This window comes from Thermobia domestica, chromosome 11 (assembly GCF_964235325.1).
Source record: "Thermobia domestica chromosome 11, izTheDome1.hap1.1, whole genome shotgun sequence".
Taxonomy (NCBI): Eukaryota; Metazoa; Arthropoda; class Insecta; order Zygentoma; family Lepismatidae; genus Thermobia; species Thermobia domestica.
This window is the reverse complement of record NC_137464.1, coordinates 108,507,698-108,524,069: the sequence shown is the minus strand read 5'-3', so window position 1 is coordinate 108,524,069 and position 16,372 is coordinate 108,507,698. Positions and strand designations below refer to the sequence as shown.

General features: G+C 37.1%; 1 protein-coding gene across 9 annotated transcripts in view; it reads right to left on the bottom strand.

The window, feature by feature from the left end:
* Nucleotides 1–16,372, bottom strand: part of LOC145664349 (uncharacterized) — a 126,656-nt gene that overhangs the window by 101,272 nt on the left and 9,012 nt on the right. For 2 of the 9 annotated variants that reach the window (XM_081730968.1, XM_081730969.1), the window contains exons 3-5: nucleotides 14,963–16,359; nucleotides 9,372–9,486; nucleotides 1,792–3,728 (exon numbers count right to left, since the gene is read on the bottom strand). The exons of 1 other annotated variant lie outside the window; for it this stretch is intronic. In XM_081730968.1, coding sequence (XP_081587094.1) covers nucleotides 3,680–3,728; nucleotides 9,372–9,486; nucleotides 14,963–15,152 — 354 coding nt within the window. In that variant the 5' untranslated portion in view covers nucleotides 15,153–16,359 and the 3' untranslated portion in view covers nucleotides 1,792–3,679. Of the gene's footprint in view, nucleotides 1–1,791; nucleotides 3,729–9,371; nucleotides 9,487–14,962; nucleotides 16,360–16,372 lie in introns of those variants that run through there. 6 more of the 9 variants (XR_014127420.1, XM_081730970.1, XM_081730971.1 and 3 more) reach the window with 4 other exon arrangements.

Sequence of the window (16,372 nt, the reverse complement as noted above, 5' to 3'; positions counted from 1 at the left end):
TAAATGGTGCCTCAAAGGACCTTAAGGTTCGAAAGCACTTAGAGAATACAATATGAAACAAGGTTAATTTAAGTTTTGGGACGGTTAAAGAGATAACACCATGTATTAGTAAGAATAATAAAGATAGAACCGTATCTATTACTGTATAGTACCGTCATGTCAGCCATCTTGGATTTAGGTCCAAATATTTTAATAGAAAGGAGGTCGTGTGTCGCACTGTTTTGGGATAGCTTTTCACCACATACTTATTTCAAATTTATCCCTAATCATTTAATAGGTGGTCAATATTGTTACGGACCATACTCCGTTGCAGAAAACATATGAAGTGAATTACCATTTTGTGTTACTAATTAATATGTGCTTTGTCAACTTTGAGATTTTTTCAACTCCTAGATATTTACCATGTGCGAGTCAAAGATTATTTGTTTTCTTAATGAAAGTTATTCAATTTTAAAGTTTAAGGTTGTTTTATATAATTTTGCTATTACTTCTGTTGATAATTAATCATGTATTTATGAATTTAGATCATGCATGGACATGTAAGTCCCATATTTAGTTGTACTGAAACTTGTAATAATAATATCTTTGAAAAAATAATTTCAAGTTATTTAGTTTAAAAGAAGAAAAGAAAAATAAGATATGTCAAAAAAAAATCCATATCTAAAAAGAAAATGAATCTAGTTGATCTGAAAGTTAGTTTGTTAACGTATTAACAGTTCCAGATGTGTTTCTACACCATAAATTTGTTGATTTAAAATTAGTAAAGTAAAACAGATTGTGGTGGCTAAATAATTTTGTTGTTTTAAATAAGATGATAAAAGGTTTAGTATTCTCCGAGGATGAGTTTGAAAAGGCTATATCCGAGATTAAGAATGGAAAGGCAACCGGGATAGATAATCAATAGGGAATACCAATCAAATTCATTAAAAGTATGGAAGACTAGGGCAAGAATGAATGGTTCCGACTTTGCAATGAAATATATGAAACAGGAGAGTGGCCGAAATACTTCCTGAAGACGATCATGATATCGATAGCTAAGAAATCGAATCCAGAGAGATGTGAAGATTATAGAATTATTAGTCTCATAGGCATTTATTCCGAAGTTGGGCGTCCGCTTCCGCCACGTTTTTTTCCTGTCATCTCCTTTCCACATTGTTTTGCAATTTGTTATTAGGTTCATTAATCCGTGCTCTTCACAAACTTTTAAAAGATTTTGCTCGTTATCAAGTATTGCTTCACAAATGTTAAAACTGTTCGTTCATTGCCCTTGTACACTCGTCATGTTGATAACATAAATGCTCGTTTCTTTCCCACAATGCAACTGTTCGGTTACCTTGCGCCAAGTAGTTCCCTCCGCTCGTCGTATAGTCCCATGTTTATAACCGCTTATATATAACAAATAAACAGATTTTTCGACACTCTCATATATTGTCAAGCACACAAACGATCAAATTATCCATATCTGTCCTGTAAATTTTAAAAATTTTCATGGAAACGGACGCCCAACTTTGGAACTTAACCCGTCTCATACCTTATGCAGCAAAAATTTTGCTTCAAATTCTGAACAGAAGGTTGTATGGAAGATTAAAAGAAAATGTTGAATAGAAACAATTCGGAAGGATGATCGGTGAAAGGTTTATAGAAAAAGGTACAGAGCTGTATATGGTATTTGCTGATCTAGAAAAGGCTTTTGATCGCGTGAATTGAGAATTGATGTTGGAAGTTCTAAAGAAGGTTGGGTTGGAATAGAAAGATCGAATATTCATAAGAAACTTATACATGAACCAACAAGTAAGTGTTAGAATAGAGTAAAAAAGACAGAGGAGAGTACAATTGGAAGGGGAGTCCGATAGAGATGCTGTCTCTCGCCATCAATATTTAATATCTATCTAGAAGAGATAGTGAAAAAGAGCCTACATAATCAAGAAGGCATTTCAGTAGATGATAGTATGATTATTTGTATACGGTTTGCAGATGATATGGCACATGTGGCGGAATTTGAAGAAGTCAATAAAATGTTAGAAAACTTGAGGAAGGACTGTGAAGAATATGGGATGAAAATAAATGTGAGAAAGACTAAAGTAATGGTGACTGGGACGAAGAGGTCAGTAGCAAATATAGAAGTAGCAGGGGGAAAAGAAGAACAGGTATCCAGATTTCAATACCTAGGTAGTATTATTAGTGGTGGCACGAAGTGTGAAGGTGAAATAGAAGCAAGGATAGAAATGGCGAAAATGCCTCTAGGAGGAAGAAAATTTTGTGGGACCTTGAAAAAAGGAATTGAGAAAATTACTCAAAAAATGCTCCGTGTGGAATATTGTACTGGATAGGTCAGAAACATAGACATTGCGCAAAAGTGATGAAAAACGACATGATTCTTTCGAAATGTGAATGTGGAGAAAAATCGAGAGAATTAGCTGGGTCTAGGGAAAGCGAATGAGAGGATGTTACAAATGTTGGGAGAGACGTGCTAGAGGATATGGTGGCAGGGAAAAGAGGGAGGGCATTTATGCGTTTATGTTGTCCATTAAAGGAATGCACGGCAATATATGTTTATTAACTTGCAATTGTCTTTCCAAGCTTACTATGTACGTTTTCTTCATATTATATATAATAAATGCATTCAAAACTCGAGGTCGCTTTGGGCACCATATAGTATACTACAAACAATGATGGTGTTAAAACGACTCAATCTGTCTACTACTGTTAAGGTGTTATTTCAACACCAACATCATCGACTTCCTAACTTTTAAAAATCTAATGACTGACAGTGAGAGTGTATATTAGTTGTTATTTTTGCTATATGCAAAGTTTTACGCAATATATTTTACATTTAAGCAATAAACGAAAAACGTATGATATTTCCTGTACACGTTAACGTGAATTTTCTGAGACCATACGTTATCAACACCATCAGGAAATATCATATGTTTTTTGTTTATTGCTATAAATGTCAAATATACCACGTAAAGCTTTGCATATATGAGAAATAACAACTAATATACACTCTCTCTGTCTGTTCTTAGATATTTCAAGATAAGGAAGGCGATGCTGTTGGTGTTGAAACAGTGGTAGATAAATTGAGTCCTTTCAACACCACAATTTTTGCTGTGTATTATTCAAATGAGTTAATTTTTCTCATGGATTACTTTGGTCTGATATAGAACCAGTTTAGAGGGTGAGACTGAAAGAAACTCAGAAGTTTAAAAATAGGGACTACTCTAATATATATTTGTATATAAGGGGTGTTATTGGTATACTAGATGAGGTATGTGTAATTTAATATATTTATACGTATGTACATGTGTATGCGTGCATGGAAATGGTGTCGTACGTGTATATGTCTACGTATAGATGTGTGTGTGTTCAGAGTAAAACCTTTCTGCCTCTTAATTGGGATATCTCTAGATTTGACTGGCATTGACTCTGTAAGACATCCCACGCACCCAATCCGACGCCACCCAAGAAAAAAAAAAGATCAATATGTAAAGCGCAGATTTAAAAAAAAAAGACGTAACTACATCCGACCGTCAGCCCAGCGGCCCAAACGCCCTCCTTCCACTGCCTGTTCCCCTGTCTGTCAATCCAGCCACCATCAATCTTCACCTTTGACCCTTTAAAGTGTCTGAAGATTGATGGTAGACTAACCCCCACCCACCCATTGATCCAACCACCCCATTTAATTAAAGTTACATACCATAAAATCAACGCTGCATACCCTGAGTGATCTGAAAATTTATAACAAATAGATTTAGTGTGCCAAATATTTAGAATATTTACATTTGTAATAAGAAAGAAATAGAAATAACAGGAACCTTAGTAAACAATTGCTTGCTTTCTTATCATATTATAACATCAATTATTTTTAATAATTGTAAAGTAAGGAGAGAATTTTGTTACCAAATACAAAATCTCATGAGAAGGGTCAAAGCTCTAATGCAGATTATAATTGAAACATGCTGGGGAAAGTTAAGTATCGTTGAAAGAAAAATGAGGATGAAAGATAAATTCATTTGTTAATCAAAAAATCTTTTTCATATTAGGATAGTAAACCACTGGCTAGTTTAAAGAGTTTGTAGTTTCAAGTATTTCATTAGATCTTGCTCCCTATAATTATTGTCTATTTAGTAAAACATAGATAATGAAATACAGAAATTTTAAAAGAATTTAGACGTTATAAGTACAAAAAGCAGTTTTCTATATGCCAGATCAATCAATTCTTCTTGCAAGAGATGTCCTAAGCATATTAAACTTTGAGATAAATATATCGAATAAATAAAATGAATAAATAAAAATTGATGTATGTAAATTACTTCCTTCTTTCTCACTTCTCAGGCCTCTTCGTACTCTCCAATACCTCTTATTTCAGTATTATGATTTTTTTTTTTTTTTTTTTTTTTTTTTAAGTTTTACATTTGACGTTTATAACCTTCATAAGAATTTTAAAAATTATGTTCGTGATGATGAAACCAATTGTAATATTTCATAAAATTGAGCCCATGACACTTCAGTCTTTTACCAAAGCACACAAAAGTATGATAGGAATATTCAGTAATAATAATTAACACATGGGCTTATATGTAAAAGTATGTTAAATTAAAGAAAGAAAAATTGAGAAGAGCGTCACTCAGGGTAACCTGCATCTTCTCTGTAGTATATCTAATTCAATACTGAATGAATGTATTACAAACCTACAAAGAAAAATAATTTCTGACTGAAGTGGTTCACAGAATGTACTCTGTACTACACAGTTTATTCAATGCAAATAACATATCAGAAAATCATGCTCCTAATATTGATAACGTTCTGCATAATTTAACAAAGCCTCAGGTTGTCATAAACATTTAATCAACTGTCTCTCCTTGTGTAAGGGATGTATGAGGTAGCACAACTTCTGGCTGACTTTTAGAAACGTATTACTGTACCTTTACCCCTCCCCCCCCCCCCAAAAAAAAAAAAAACGTCGGCCATCAAATGTGAGCAATATGGAACTCGTGTGTCAAAACTACTAATCGCAATCGTTCTACGGAGAATGGAAGGAAAGATGGAATACATACTCACAGGTGAACAATTTGGATTCAGAAGAAGAGGAACAATATTGGGGTTGAATTTAATATTCGAAAGAGGATACGAAAGATAGAGGTGCTTGTCTTCGTTGAACTGCAAAAAACATTAGACAGAATTGATTGGAAAATAGTGTGTAGAATGCCGAAAAGGCTAAGTGTAAATTATAGAAACAGGAGGGTAATGCAACGGTATAATAGAGATGGAATCGTTGTGATAAGATGTAGCGAAGACATACTCAACATGGTATATACGAATTTCGAGAGAAAATAAAAAATAATAAAAGATTAATGGTTCATGGTGAGAAAGTAAACTTCCTTAGATTTGCTGATGATATAGTTGTGTTAGCAGAAGATTAGCAATAGTTGGAAGCAGCGTTTAATATGGTGGATCAAGTACTCCAAAAGTATATCATATGAAGATTAATTGGTAGACAAAAGGATTGGTAGAGAGTTAGAACAAAATAAAAGCAAGATAATTTATTGGTGGAGAGAAGTTATAAAATGTGTCAGCTTTCACGTATCTTTGTTGTGAGATAACACTGGATGGAAGTTCCAAGATTGAGGTTGCTAGTCGAATAAACCAAGCTAAAGCCGCCTTTTACAGCAAACGGAATAGGATTACTGTAATATTGATATGAGGACATAGGCGGCGCCACAGTGAGTGCAGTGGGTGCGGCTGCACCCACATTAACTTCGATTTTCAGATTTCCTACAATAATCCTTTCAATTTTGTATATTCTTATTTCCTATGTTTGCATACATTTGAGTGACTTCTTAAGTTTCTCATTAGTTACTTGCTATCATACCTTGTTTTTCTTTTTCTTTTTTCTTTTTTTTTGAGTAAAACTTAGGGATTATTTTTGAGACATTAAGGCTCAATAGTGCAGAGCATTCTGGCAACAATGTTGGGATGTATTGTCCCAGCATAGCCTACACCCACATTACCAAAATCCTGGTGCCGCCTATGTGTGAGGATGATGCGTTTGCTATCTTTGTTCGGATTGTATTTTTAGTTGATAGATGCAAGTGAATAGTTTGATTTTAAACAAATACAGTGAGGAAATGGAAGGAAACGAGGGAAGCTGCCTGAATAATGTCATCAACTTGCACACACATGGCCCAAGATTAAAATGCGACGATTCCAGTCAGAATAGTGCATTCTACCACGAAGATGCTATCTTCACAATTATGTGGAAGAAAAGTAGAACTAAAAATATACACTGATCACCAGTTGAATTAAAGACACCTACCTAATATCCTGTAGCACTACCTTTCGCTCTGATAACGGCGGGTACCCGCCGTGGCATGGATCCTACGAGGTGCCTGAAGTGTTGTTGTAGCATCTCAATCCATATCTGCTGCAGTCCCCACAGAGCCCGCAGGTTGGTCGGAAGAGGGTCTACAGTCCGAAGGCGTCGTTTCTTGGCGTCCCAGATGTGTTCGATGGAATTGAGATCCGGTGACCGTGATGGCCAGGGGAGTGTTGCTAAATCAGAATAGTGCTCATCAAACCAGTCTGCTGGCATCTTAGAGCGATGGGCCGGCGTATTGTCCTGCTAAAAGATGAGTTCACCATCCGGATGTTGCAGCCGAGCAAATGAGAGGACATGGTCATACAGAAGATCGCGATAGCATTTACCTGTGAGGAATCATGTCACACGTGTTAGGGAACCCATTTCAGTCCACGTAAACATGCCCCAGATGAGAATACCACTACCACCGGCCTGCACAATTCCCTGCTAGCACGATGGATCCACTGCCTACTGCACCCGTCCCCGTCCATCGACATGTACCAATGTGAAACGTGACTCATCTGTCCAGGCAACCTTTTTTCACATTTCCATGGTCCGGTGGCGGTGTCCCTTTGTCCATGCTAGAAGTTGTTTCCTGTGCTTTGCGATTAGAAGGGGTACTCGCGTAGGTCGATGGCTTCTGTACCCCATTACGAGTAGATGGTTATGGATTGTTTGGCTGCTAACACGACGTTGTTGTCCTGCATTGAACATCTCCGCAATTTGACGCACTGTGGCTTATCTATCCCTGTTGTCGACATTTTCCTGGCCGCGGCATTTTCCCCGTGCCGGTGCGGTTTTACCGGAAGCCAGATACTCACGATACACCCTTGACATAGTTGAATTTAAAAATCCGAGTACAGCAGCTACTTCCGAAATCGAGCCACCCAGTTGTCTGTCCCGTAGGTTTTGACCACGGTCAATGTATTCTTGCCCTTCGTTTTGCCCATCACACACTGCACTGACACGGATATCAAGAGAGGAAATACACGGCAGCAGTACACGCGTGATGCGTTTCCTTCACATGCACTGGTGGAGCCTCTGCAGGGCGATTTCTGCAACTATCCTGCTGTCTCTAATTCAAATTGTGATCGGTATGTAACAAAATTTAATATCACTAAAACTATAAAATCCATATTATTTCTTTTGTTTTCCCATAGTTAAATCCGTTAAAAAATGGAAATATATTTTATGACTAACCAAATATTCCAAACAAAGTTATTCATTGGAATTTTTTTTTTTTTTTTTGTTATAAATCATATTTAACCATTCAAATATACCTGTTTTGAAGATGATGTTAAGAAATTTTACCATGTAAATACTTAATTGTTGACAGATACCTAGAGATACTTACATAGATACACATACTTACATGCACATACATGTATTTGTATTTGGGTTAGAATATTGAAACATCCAACTGCCATATAATTTTCAAAGACCGAAGAAATTATATCTTGTCAGAGTAGACCTCAGCTACAGCAACACTGTCTCTGGAGCTTCAAGACTAAACAAGTCTAGAGTTTGCGATGGGAAGCTCTCAACTGTACGTTGCACTGTCCGGTGATCAGGGACATTCTCCGCCAAGAAGTGATCAAGATGCCGGAAGAGGCGGTAGTCAGTAGGAGAAACGTCAGTAGAATACGGTGAATGATGAAGGGTTTCATACTACAACTCACGGAGTCTCCACCATTCTTTGAGTGACATGTGGAAGTTCATTTTCGTGAAGCAAGAGGATTTGCCAGCCATTGCTGGATGCTTACAGGCAAGGTTTCGGTGAATTTCATGGAGTTCATCATTGTAACGTTCCGCACCGATAGTTTCGTGTCGATGGAGAAAGATATGATGAATCACTACCACCATAAATCAGGAATAACAACAAACTACAGGTGGAGAGGTGAGTTTGGACGTTGATCACGATCCAAATAGTCCATTGCCAACTTTTTCAGCTTATCAATTGCTGGAAGCTCCTGGACGACATGGTGGAATGTATATTCAATTAATCTGCAATAGCACAGATACTTTCCCGAGGGTCCACTTTCAAGATATTGATAAGGAGCTGATCAGAACATTATGTTGTTCGGTTACCACTTAGCTCATTTTTCAATGCTGAATCAACAGCACGAAAATTCACTGTTGATGATATGTAGAATGTTTCAGTTTAAACTCGTAAAGACGGTGTCTTCTCAATTATGCACTTTCACACAGCCCTGTTCAACAGCACACTTCCTCTTGACTGACTGGGCACCCCAGTTTGTTTCCTGAACATATACTGAGTTTGTGATGTTATACACGTAATCTCGGCTCATCTATTAGCTGCATTACAGAAAGTGATTTCCTTCCAAACATAACACTATTGCGTTTCATATACTCTTTTTTTTTTTAAGTATTTCCTTTCTTTCATGGTAAATGGCTAAATTCTTTGCAAGCGCATAATCAGTAATGCTAGTAATATGACTGAGCTTCCTCCTGACTATATAGTTAACATACTGTGCGGAAGACCTAGGTTCGATTCCCTGCGGAAGCTCATGCGGTTCAGATTCTACCTTAATTTGTAGGTTCATGTCTCATATAGCCTTGATGCTGACAGGGACGCTAAACCTCAATCTAATCAATTAATAATATAGCTAAATGGATTATATAACTACTAATTCTTTCTAGCATTTCAACGCACTAAGTGCTACGGCTGACTAGACGGGTTTTAGTTGATGTGTGGTCAGCCTTTCACATTCCTTCGTCGTTGTGCCATTTTGTATACACTGCGGTTGTACAGAATGGTTCATAAATTAGTCAGGAATCGAACCTGAGACCATACTTCATGAAAGACATGCGAGATGGCATTTTGGTTAGAAGGGAGAATGGCAAATTACCAAACCATTAATAGAAATAAATATACAGCACTGAGATCCTTGCAAAAATTAAATCCCTTGTAATCGAAACCATTATAAGGTTTCTCGTTTAATGGGAGTAGAAGGAATGTCTATAACTAAACAAAGATAAAGAGAAACCTTACTTTCTGGAGAGGGAAGAGACATATCTTGCTCTTCTTATGTAGAATTTCAAGGTAGTTGCCAAGGTTAAGACGATTAAACGATGATTTGTACTTCGGCACTGAACATTTCTGAAACCTGACAAGAATAAAATATCTTAAAGTTTTGTTCATTTAATTCAATGATATATTTAAATTATTTTACGTTAATGTGGAACAGTTAACTTATTTATTATTAGTATTAAAGTTGAAACACAATATATACAATTTAAGAAATGCATCGTCGACTAGAGTTTGTCATCATTCATTTCATTCTAATTGTATTTTAAATGCTCCTTTTAGTTTCTTAGTCAGGATTATGGGTCACAAATTCAATAAATGAATAATTAACAAAAATAACTAATATAAGTAAAAGTAATTAGGAGACTAAGAAACAATGCGAGTAGTTAGTTTAGATTCATATGTGACAGTTTGAATGATAGCGGAGGAAGTGACAGTTGTTGGAATTTGTCGTAGTGACCCAGGCTTTGGTAAACGCAAACTTTGCTACCGACTCGTGCTCCGTATTTTGATGCCGGAACAAAAGCAAATTCGGCTTGACGCCTTTCCAGACCTTATCGACATGGCGGATAGAGATTAAAATTTCGTGAAAATGGCGGTGTCAGTGGCGGCGAGACCTGGTGCCTGAGGTACGACCCTGAAGGCAAGAGTCAAAGCATGGAGTGCTGGGGTCCAGGGTCGTCGAAAAGCAAGAAGGTGCAAAGTCATATATCCCTCTTCAAGACAATGCTTGTGGTGGTCTTCGAGTCTGAGGGTCTCTTGCATAAGAATTGCTCCTTAAGGCACCACATTAAATACCGCTACGTACGTGAAAATACTGAAACGTCTGCTGCAACAGATCAAGCAAGTACACGCCGTACACCAAGCAAGGCGACTGGCCCCAGCTCTACGACACTGCCCGGCCACACACTGCCTTCTGGATCAACAGCTCCTGACCTGCACAGCATTCTTCCCCATAACCCAGGAGAGTTGCGTCACTCAATCACCCACTCTACTTCCTAGACTTGTCTCCCGCGGACTTTTTATTGTTACTCAAACTGAAGGCCCAGAAGTTTTCGGATATCCAACATATTGTCATGATCCAGTTGAAGGCCATTCCTAAAGACGAGGACGCCTTGAGTTTCCAGGAATTGTACAGTCGTTCCCTCAAGTGCATTACCAACGAGGATTACGTCGAAGAACAGTAATTACTCTTTCAGGTAAGACAACAAACTATTCGAAATATAGACACATTCACTGAACTTTCTGGATAGAGGTTTCTACACACGTAAAGGAGAGTGTATGTGTATATACGTTTACATTGGCGTCTCTGGCATGTAAAATATGGGGGGGACATCAAAGGAAATGACCTAACTGCTAGTATCTCAGCGGAATTTTAGATTATGTCACTCAAAATATTGGGGGGGACGCGTCCCCCCGCCAGAGACGCCCATGTACGTTTATATCTGTAACTTAAAACTAAACTCAACTTTTTAGCACAACGTCCTGAAGGATTTTAGCCGAGTAACCGTCTACTCCCAAGTTAGGATATGTACGATCAACATATGCGAATCCCATCGTTGCTGTTGCTGCTTTCCTTGACTTGAGTTCGCTTCTCCTTCCACTTCAATACAGAAGCTGATCATTTTCCCAACCGAACAACTTGAAGATATTGACAACAGTCAAGCTGGATACAAAATTGTGCACAAACGCACACGTGAATCAGACTCTCATTTGTTGTGTAGCAGAGTAAAAGTCTTTTAGTGGGCAAAATTCCGGCAAGAAAAATTGCTTTCGAGAAGAGTTGTTGAGTTGATTTTAGTTTAGCGTCCCTTTCAGCAGCGAGGCTATATGAGACGTGGACCTACTGATTAACGTGGAATCCGAACCACATGAGCTTCCGCCGGGAATCGAACCCGGGTCTCCCACGCCAAAGGCGCGTACGCTAACCGCTTAGCCACGAGGGAGCTCTGCTTTCGAGAAGAGTACGTTATGTTGTTTTTTGTTGTTTTTTTTTTCATGGTCACTTTAGCATTTCCCTCATAGCAGAACAGTGTCGGAGCACGGGCCAATGTCAGTGATTTAATCAAGCATTATCAAACCCACAGCCCACATCACCAATGCACCAAAGAGAGCGTCTTTGAAACTCACAAGGTCTCTGATAAAAGAAAACCCAGAGCATGGCTGCCTGTGAGAATCCATTTCCAAAAAGTGTTATAGCCAAACCATTACACCTGGCCCAACCAATAGTGAGTCATCAATCCATCACAAATTGAAATTGCAAACTGTCCGCAAGGCCAGCTGCATGCGTTAAAATCACGAATTTATTTTGCTGTTTCAATACTTTTTCACAGACTAAGTGGGTATCTTAGTAATAGTAGTAATACATAGTTTTTGTTTGTATGACAATAATAATAATGTCTTCTTGAAATTACAACATACAAACAACCCAATGATTACAGAAGAAGTAATATGACTTACTGTTTTCCTGAGGGTTAATGTTGTAATGCATATAAGGGTTACGGGGTGTTCACGACGAAGAGATCGCTATGATATGGAAACGTTATTGCTATTATAAATATTTTTTAAAAAATTTAATTTTAACTTTGTCAGTTCTGAAAAAAGTGGTTTCTTTTTAATTATTTTGCTATTTTTTCACAGAATATCTTTTCTCAGAATGATTTACTTAATATTTTATTTGTTGTATTTTTCAGTAACATCACAATGGGACCCCCCCCCCCAGAAAAAAAACTACATTCAGCAACCAATGGCTGGAACCGTCATTATATCCTGCATTTGTTTGATGGCTGAAGAAATCAGAGGACATACATCATGCCTATTACAGCCTGTGCAAAAAGGGCATGTTCTTATCTAACATGGGAATAGCAGCAATCACATCTCATGCAAAGGGATCGGGTCACAAAAAGATGCTTATTCTCAAGTCATCACAGCCATAGGAATTTTTTTCAAATCCAAGACTGACTGCAACAGTGGTGAAAACAGTGCTGAACAAAGTGCAGTTCATGGTCCCTCGACATCTACCAGTGACACAAACTCGCACAACGTTCTGTCAAGTGTTGCACGTGCTGATATAACTTCTGCGGATATCCGATGGGCTTTGAAAGAAGTGGAAGATAAAGTATCTCGTAACTCCTGTGAAAAGATTAGTGACGATTTCAGGTCCATGCTTCATGATAGTGCAATAGCCAGCAAATTTCAGCTGGGTAGAACAAAGTGTTCATATGTTATAAATCGTGGCCTAGTTCCATACTTTGTTACTGAACTGAAAGACAGATTGAGGTGCTGTGAGGACTTTGTGATTTGTTTTGACGAAGCCTTGAATAATGTTGTTCAAAAGACTTAGTTAGAGTTGTGTACTAGGTATTTCGACACTAGCAGGAACCTTGTGTATACACAGTACTTGAAGAGCATATTTTTGAATGGAACAACAGCAGGTGACATTCTGGGAACGCGAGGAGTTGGTTGGGAGGTGAACTTATTTCTGAGAGATTTGTACTATATTTTTAATAACTCACCAGCAAGACGTGGGGGATATACAGCAGTTACAGGTAGTTCAATGTTCCCTATGAAGTATTGCGCAACAAGATGGCTGGAAAATGAAAAATGCACTGAAATAGCATTGCAAATATTTGAGGATGTAAAAAAGTACATTCACGAAACAAAACCATTAAATTCTGAGCCATACAAAAGGGTTACTCAGCACATGCGAGACCCCTTTCTGGAATGTAAATTGAGTTTCTTTAAGACCATCTCATGTGATTGCAAAGGCTTTTTGAAAAGCTTCCAGACTTCGGATCCACTGCCTCCATATTTGTATGGAGAGCTTTTGCATCTGTTGAGGGTCCTCATGGTTCTAATTGTCAAACCAAGAGTAATGGAAGAAGCTACTACTGTCAAGCAGCTGTATGCTGTACATATGGATAAAGAGTCAGATGCCTTGCTTCCTTCCTCCAAAGTAGACACTGGATTCGAGTGTGAAAAGTTTTGAAAGAAGTCAAAGGTGAAAAAGATGTCAGTGTTTTACAGTTTCGGAATGAGTATAGTACATTTCTCATGAAAATGGTGGACAAGTTGAAAGAGAGATGCCCCCTTCAATATCCTGATGTGAGAGGATTGTCTTGTTTTGATCCAGCAATTATAATGAACGAACCTGAGGTAGGGAAATCTAGAGCAAATGTTCTCCTTAAGAGACTCTTCAGTTTTAACAGAATAAGTGGAAGTGTTGCAGAGAAGGCAAAGCATCAATATTTTCAACTATGTTTTAAGGCAAACGGTTTTTTGAAGGACATATTCGAAGAACATGCTAATAAACCACAGCGATTAGATGATTTCTTCAGGATAAAATGTATGCTGAACTGTGGCAAGTTGTAAAGCTAGTGTTGATTGTTTCGCATAGTAATGCATCTGTGGAGTCTAGATTTTCGATCAACAAAGACTTCATCGTTGAGAATCAGAGTGAGTTCAGCATCATAGCACAGAGAACTGTTTAGGAGGCTACTAAGTTTCACGGTGGCAGAGAACATGTAACCATTACAAGTAAAATGTTGGGATCTGTTCGAGCAGCAAGACAGAGGTATGAAAGTTTTTTGGAAGAGGCATACAGAGCAGAAGACAGAGGAGAAGAAAGAGAAAAATGACAAACTTAGGATTGCAAAGGAACCACAGAAACTGCAAAAAGAGAGAAAGATCATTATAATGAAAGTCCAGATGGAAGAGGAAGCAGTTGCAGAGAAAATCCGACGGTTGGAGAATGAAAGGAAAAAGTGAACCGCTGTTATTCATAACAAATCATTTAGACTTCATAGTAAGCATTCAAGACAAGAATTTTTCTTGCTCTCACACAAAACTTATTGTATCCAGAGAAGTGAATCATTGTTATTCTTAAAACGCATGTTAAAACACATACTTAACGAATCATTTAGACTGCATAGTGATCGTTTTCTATCTCTCACACAAAACATATTATATCCAGATGTTATATGCATGTAAATGCATTTTGCAAAGTGTACAAAAGAAAGAAAATAAATAAGGTGTGCGTTGGGCGGCTATGGGGATAGTGGAGGCCATTAAAAAATGTATTATTTTAATTTTTCATCTAGCGGTCATGGAAAATAAGTACAAAACAGCTTAGTCATAGAAAGTCATGGAAAATGATTTTAAAAATTTTTGTGGCAACCCTGCTATACTACTGGACAGGTTTTAAGGAAACTTTTCTTGGTGAAAGCAAGGTGTGTAATAAGTTGATTAGTAGCTTTGAATTCCTTTCTTCCATATTCTTCCCTTTGGTTGCCTAACAACTTCTTTCAAATAGGGTGAATTGATACTTTTCCGGTAAGATAAAACAATCTAACTCTTGACTTCGGGAAAACTCATTTCCAAGAATTTTGTTGAGACTTTTGAGCTGTGATAAATTTGAACTTGTTCAACAAGTTTCCTGAGGCACAAGTCAAACAATTATATAAAATGTTCAGTTCTTGAAAAGAGTGTTTGTTGATCTGAAAAGGAAGAGGAAGATACTTCAGCAAGTTAATGTTTAGATCTAATATTATACTTACTAACATCCAGGCTGGACTCAGCAGGCATGGACAGCAGTTCCAATGTTGAAGCTGGGTACAAAATCACACAATCAGTAGCAGCAACAATTCTTGCAGATGCTATGTTTTTAGCTCTTTGAAGATGTAGTATAAGAAGTATCTGCTGCATATTACACGGTAATATTAAGTGCAATAATCTCAGATGCACCATAAAGAGTGAGTAACAAACTCTTGAAGTGGTTAAAGAGATTTGAATAATCAATCGTAAGTGCTGAACATACGATTATTACAGTTTCTTCCTTAAAATAATCGGTGAGAGTTTTTCGATGACTCTACACTCATTAAGTAAGAAACTTTGAACTTTAGACTCTTCTTTGGACGAACACTTGATTACTAGTTAAAACTGAATTTCTTTGTTTCTTCTCAATTTAAATCTCCATAATTACTGAGTCATCGTGTATACTTTTCACATTCAACTAGTTATAAAATGTTGTGCGTATAAAATGTTGTGTCTTGACGTGTGTTACGAACTTTTCCAAGTGTTGCATCTCATCTCGAAGCTTGCTGATTATGTAATTTATAATTGACTGAGAATACATTTTTCCATATTCAACAACGTATGTTCATAGAAGAACCAAGAAAAATATTGTGCTGGCGAAGGTTATGTCAATCGTATATTCTTCCAAGATCATTTTCGTTGCATTCTTTTCGCCAGTTACATTTTTTTTTTTTTTTTTTTTTTTTTACTTTGCACTCATTGGTAAGCTTGGTTTTGCAAAGATTTCTCTTATGTATTGATTTGTGATAGATACTATCAATTTGCATTGTTTTAATGTCTTTGATATTTAAAATCTGATAAATTCCTTTGCATTACAAGAACAAATGCTTTTGCGAATAATAGTTCTATATTGAATATTTCTTCTCCGAGATTTAGCATAATTACAATCTTCTCATATTTAAGATCACTATACTCTGAAGGTGAAGAATTATTGCATCTACTTCACAGATATATTCATTATATTATTCATGATCGTGTCGAAGCTGTCTGCTCTAATAAACTATATTTTTCAGCGTACTTTACTAAATTCTTCCAATAATTTGAAGTTAGGCTGTGTATTAATCTCTTAATCATCTAACCGAAGTTTTTCTTAAAGACGTAATTAAGGGCTGTATGTGCACAGTTTCTCCTCTGAATCACAAGTTGTCTCTGCAGGTTATGTACTTGTGGCACAAAGAATATTAGTTTTTTTTTTTTTTTTTATCCCATGATGTCAAGAATGTAACAAAATTTAGATCCATTACTCCTTAAAAACACATGAAACTTCTTCTTTCATCCACCTTGACTTATTAAGGGTTTTTCAATTATTTTGGATCCAAACAAAAACCTTTGATTGGTAGATTTGACTAAGAGAACCTGCCTGTAAAGACAGA